This window comes from Monopterus albus, unplaced genomic scaffold (assembly GCF_001952655.1).
Source record: "Monopterus albus unplaced genomic scaffold, M_albus_1.0 scaffold50.1, whole genome shotgun sequence".
NCBI classification, from domain to species: Eukaryota; Metazoa; Chordata; class Actinopteri; order Synbranchiformes; family Synbranchidae; genus Monopterus; species Monopterus albus.
This window is the reverse complement of record NW_018127930.1, coordinates 1,799,008-1,804,452: the sequence shown is the minus strand read 5'-3', so window position 1 is coordinate 1,804,452 and position 5,445 is coordinate 1,799,008. Positions and strand designations below refer to the sequence as shown.

General features: G+C 39.4%; 1 protein-coding gene and 1 long non-coding RNA gene across 4 annotated transcripts in view; one reads left to right on the top strand and one right to left on the bottom strand.

The window, feature by feature from the left end:
* Positions 1 to 5,445, bottom strand: part of lmo4a (LIM domain only 4a) — a 24,911-nt gene that overhangs the window by 9,676 nt on the left and 9,790 nt on the right. For all 3 annotated transcript variants that reach the window (XM_020601211.1, XM_020601209.1, XM_020601210.1), the window contains 2 exons: positions 592 to 688; positions 313 to 471 (listed from right to left, as the gene is read on the bottom strand). In XM_020601211.1, coding sequence (XP_020456867.1) covers positions 313 to 471; positions 592 to 688 — 256 coding nt within the window. The remainder of the gene's footprint in view (positions 1 to 312; positions 472 to 591; positions 689 to 5,445) is intronic.
* Positions 4,475 to 5,445, top strand: part of LOC109960832 (uncharacterized) — a 1,287-nt gene continuing 316 nt past the window's right edge. The window contains exons 1-2 of the long non-coding RNA XR_002275050.1: positions 4,475 to 4,550; positions 4,855 to 4,945. This is a non-coding gene — a long non-coding RNA (uncharacterized LOC109960832). The remainder of the gene's footprint in view (positions 4,551 to 4,854; positions 4,946 to 5,445) is intronic.

Here is a 5,445-nt window from a genome sequence, read left to right as displayed (position 1 = left end):
AAAGCCATTCAGGTATCAAAATGTTCAGCTCTTCAAGGACAGTCATTTCTAAACTTCATACTTTTGAAATATTTAGCTTTATTTTGACAATCTTGCCCCATTTAAATTAATGGGAAAATTGTACTTCAGCATACTTTCAGGTAAATATCCCTTTCACGTGTCAAAATATTCAGCATTTTCAGGGCAATCTTTCAGCACACAGCATCCACACGCATTTTCGACAGGAAATGCATTTCTCTAGTTTTGTTTGGTGCCCAGTATAATACTGCAGCTCAATAAAGACATGCCTACTAGCATCACATGGCCTCTCACCTTCTGATCAGGCATCATACTATTGGCCTGCAATGGAGTTTGGTGTCCGGTGAGCAGTCCTCCTCCTGGCCGATCATGTTCACAGAAGATAGCCCCATTGATGTAGTGAAAGCGGTCACCTGGGACCAGGCGGTTCCTACAGGTCGCACAGGTGAAACACTAGAAAACAGACAGACTTCATGGTCACTCATGTTATTTTACCCAACTGTTGTTAAGATGAGCACATTCAGAACAGTTTAAAAGATGTGGTAATGGTAATGTTGGAGCAGTTGCACTCACTTTAAGGTGATAAACGTTGCCTTGTGCTCGCATCACCATCTCACTGGCAGGTATAGACTGTCCACAAGCACTGCAGGCACCACTGTGTCCAAAGAGCCTGCAGATAAAACCATTCAACCATTTTACAACCAGTGCATCAACAGCAACATCAACGTGATACAGAATCATAACTCTGACTTTTTGTTTCTAAATGTAATCTAATTTCTACTGTTTTCAACATCACTGATTGATATAATCCTCCCTGCATATCTCATTGTTTCAAACAACAGGTCAACACTAACACAAACCCTTGTGTTGTTTTAACACAGTGCTGTTTTTTAGTCTTAATGCCAAGTAACATGTTACAGTCTTCCTACAATACACAGACGAGAGTGAAGCACGGAGCTTGTCTGATGAGGGTAACATGAAAGCCCGTCTTATTTCTCAGGTCTCAGCCTTTATCACAAACAAGTTTGTAGGATTTCTCTGTTACATTTACAACTGTATGGATGGTTCATGTGCTGCCATTATTCACAGGGCCCTCTAGATTTTATGTAATTTAAATTATTTATTTAAATAATTAGAACCAGAGAGCATGTTTGCAGTAGCTGTTTATCTATCATAGACCAGAAGCATGTCAGCACCTGAACTGCAGGAGGTTGAAGTTTTCAAGAGGAAGCCACTATTGCCATTACAACCTTAGCTCTCTGTCTCCCTCCTTCAGTGACTGCACAGATTGATTTTTTCATCTTAATCCAAACAGTCATTAATGACTGCACCTGAGGGGTTCCCCATTTTCCTTAATTAATCCACACACACACACACACACACTCATCTTCAGGATCAGTTACATCTTGTCCTGCTTTTCTGACATAAAGGATGTGCATGTGAAGACTTAACACAGACAAGGCCTTATGTCAGCACCTCAGCTCACGGTTTGGGTCACACTTATTTATGGTCCACCTGTATGCATTACGTTTGACTGACTGGACCTGACAGATCATAGCCAAAAACTGTACTCAAAAGTAGACTACTACTTACAAAAGAAAACTACTTAAGTAGAAGAAAAGGTGAAAATAATTACTTGAGTTAGTGAATAACTTAAGCGGTAAAATAAAAACACAAAATACTGCTACACTACTGTTTTTCTTTATTTTATGTGGCTATGACTGGCATCACTTCAATCAATGATGACCTGTGTGTGAACATACAGTTTGTGATGCAATATCATATACAATCTATACCCTGTGCAATATCAGTAAATCACTGTTAAATGATCCAAATTGTACCATCTGCAAGTAACTGTATCACTTTTAAGTTGATGTACAGGTTATTAGATTTTTTTGGTATAAATCCAAACATCCAGACTGAAAAATACAACCTCAGCGCAACAAAAGACAGTCTCCCTGTGATCACTGCAACAGAAATGATCGCACCTGTGTTTTCCAATTAAGACTAATTGTGTTAACACATTTATGAAAGAACGTGAACATCACAGCTCTTGCATTTTTGTCCTGGTTGTGTCTAATGCAATTTGGCTCCACATGGTGAGAAACTACCTAAACAAGTAAAAAAAAAAAACAAAAAAAAAAAACAAGTAATTTTCTACTTTCCATTTTTCTATACAACATTTAGTGAGCCATGTGTTGCAACCTTCTTGGACTCTCCTGATCGAAATACCGTGGGCAGAGCTGAAGCCAACTTGTTAGTTTACAATGCAGCACCCATAAATTCTCAAGAAACATTAAAATACAGTGGAACCTCGGTTTTCGTATGCCCTACTTTACGTATGATTCGGTTTTCGCCGACTTTTTTCGTTGAAATTTTGTCCCAGTTTTCGTACATCAGCTCGGTTTTCATACAGTTGATTGGTCAGTTCAGCGTCATTAGTCCGTACCAAACTCATCCGCCTGCCCACGTGACTCTGCCACTCATTTCCTGGAAGAAATGAGTGAAGACAAGTGACCCCAGATTAGGCCTTGATACATGAAGTCCTTATGGAGGGAGATTCCCCTTCCAAACAATAACCTCCCCTCCTCCCTCTCCCCTCCTCGCTGTCTTCCATATGCCAAAAAGAGTCTTCAATAAAGGTAAAAGTGATTTCATTAGTCATTTATATTTATTTCTCATTGTTTTCTGTATGTAAAAATATAGTTATTCTCTATAAAATGTATTTTTTGTTAATATTTTTGGATGTCTGGAATGGATTAATTGGATTTACATTATTTTTTATGGGAAATATTGCTTCAGTTTTCGTCTGACTTTTTCGAACGGATTAATCACAAAAACAAAACCGAGGTTCCACTGTACAGCACAGTCACAAATCAGAAATGAGCTGCAAATGTGTGTTCACTGCTTGTAGAATACGAGGTTAGCTTTCATAAAATAACTAACAACTAACTGGAAATGTGTTTGTTGAAGAACAGCCTGCTTGAAGGTGCTCTGTTCTTAAATACCAGTGGACTTGTTGACAGTGATACATCCAGTGGACACAAAGAATAAAGAAAGGCAGAGTGGAGCATCAGTCAGACATTAGCACACTGTCTAGAGTGGCAGCTGATCATCTCTGCCAGCAGTGGTGGAGCTGGAAAGTACCTCATTCAGTGGACATTAAGGCTTAACCATACTTTGGGTTTGCTAGGAGTCCCCTTAGGGTCCCTAAAGCCACTTTTTTGTGAGATCAAATAGCAGTTTAAATGAGTTTGAATATGCATAATCTTGGGCTAGCCACAAGTACTACAGGGACCTATATACATCTGGTTTCTAATTAATAAGAATGAGTACTACATGAATATTAACCAGGAACATTTTGCTATATGCACCTGAATAGACTGTATTGCTGACCCACTTACTGATTGGCTAAATGTGGAATTTCTTCAGTGCATACTGTGGAATAATTTGAGAGTATAACGAGAGCCTTATTTATTTCTTCCCAGAGATCCTAAAAGCCACTGTATTATTACTGGACTGAAACACAAAGTCTGCTGTGTGCGTGTGTCCAGTTCCTCCTCAACAGGCCTTAAGATGAGGCTTTCCACATCCAGCTCCATGTTTGTCCTGGAGATGTGGGATCCCACAAAATCCCCATCTGTGTTATACCAATCTGCCTCACAGATACTAAAACACTGGCACACTGTCTACAATGACTAAAACACAGGCACAATCTCATATAACATACCATTTTTAGCATCATCTTCAGTATTTGCCTTCATTCCTGACCCACTCTATGATGAATCATTTTTCCATTTTCTCATTTCTGTGCTCTATTTGTCAGCATTAAAAAAACAAAAATGGATTTCACAAGTTACTCAGCTTCACTAAGCAGGCAAAATAAGCGTCATGACAAATATTTGCATAGCAAATATGGACTGTACATTTACCAGCAGGTGAAAATACAAGCAGAATAATGACCTTTCCATGGAAATGCAGAAAATGAGGAAAACCACCATTCTTCCTGGTAGACCTTCTCATGCTCCACACTTCCACAGTATGACGCTGCCACTATCATAGTTCACCATAGGGATGATATTAGCCAGGTGGTTTTCAAATAGTGCTTGAAGTTTTGCACAAAGATTTTTTGTTTCCTCAGACCACAGAATGTTTTCCTCATGCTCCCAAAGTCCTTTAAATGCTGTTTGACAAACTCCAAGCAGCTGTCATGTGTCTTTTATTCAACATGGCTTGTGTCTAGTGACTCTACGATGAAGGCCTGTGTTGTGGTTTGTGTCCTGCATCCTGTTTTGTGCTTTTATTTTTGGTTAGACTTCCTGTCCTATGTCGGCTTACTTGCCCCAGCTTTACCCCAGTTCACAATCACCATTCATGGTTTCTACCTGCTGCTCGTTATCCTCTGGTATCCTGTCTATATATCCTCCTTCCTTCCCTCAGTCTGCTTGCTGGTTCATTTTGTCTCCATGCCTTGTTGCCCGTCCTTTGCTTGTTATCGCCGTTCACCACACCCTGCTTGTTCATTTACTCTTGTAAGTTTGAGGCTGTCTGTGGCCCTGGCATGTTATCAGTTCTTTTAGTTTCTCCAGTCTTGCTTTAGTTTCTTACCCTGCTCCCTGATCTACTGACTTAGATTTGCATTTTGGACTTCTTTGTTTCTCCCTGTCAGGATGAGCCTATGTATTTTTCCCTTTTAGTCTCGTTCTCTATTATTTAATAAAGCCCTGCTTGAACCTTCCCTTGCCTTGTGTGTCTGCACATTGGGTCCTACCTAGCTCTTAACCATAACAGCCTGATTGGTGGAGAGCTCCTGAGGTGGTCATCCATCTCTTTCAGGTTCTTGGCCACCTCCCTGACCAAGGCCCTCCTTGCGCGGTTACCGAGTTTGGTCAGGTGGCCAACTCTAGGAAGTGTCCAGAAGAATGAGGTAAATGATTCTGATTGGCTTCATTTGTATCTGGTGGTGTTCATTGTGCTTATGCTGTTGTACTCTTGCCATAGAATTCCCCTTAAAGCATGGATTTTCAGCTCCAATTTATTATTTGATCAATATTTGACCAGTTGTATGTGACTGTGTACAGTATTTACTCATACTGTACTGGACATTTCGGCTGAACAGAGTTTGATAAAGCTATTTTAAACTGGTCTGTAGTGTCAGGCCAGTTTAAAGTTTACTCTTAAATTAATATAATTAAAAGGTTAGACAATTCACAGAATTTAAAACTGACTTATTTCAAATTTAAATTGAACCCACAAAATCTAAACAAAAACTGTGGTAATGTACAATTTCAGACAGTAATTTGCAACAGGCTTAGTAAATCTCCCTCTAAGAGCCATTTTTTCATGGTAACAATCAGTGGCAGTAAATAAAAAAAGAGGAAAAAGTGGCTCATAATTTGTGGTTTGCTAATGTTTAGTAAATAATAA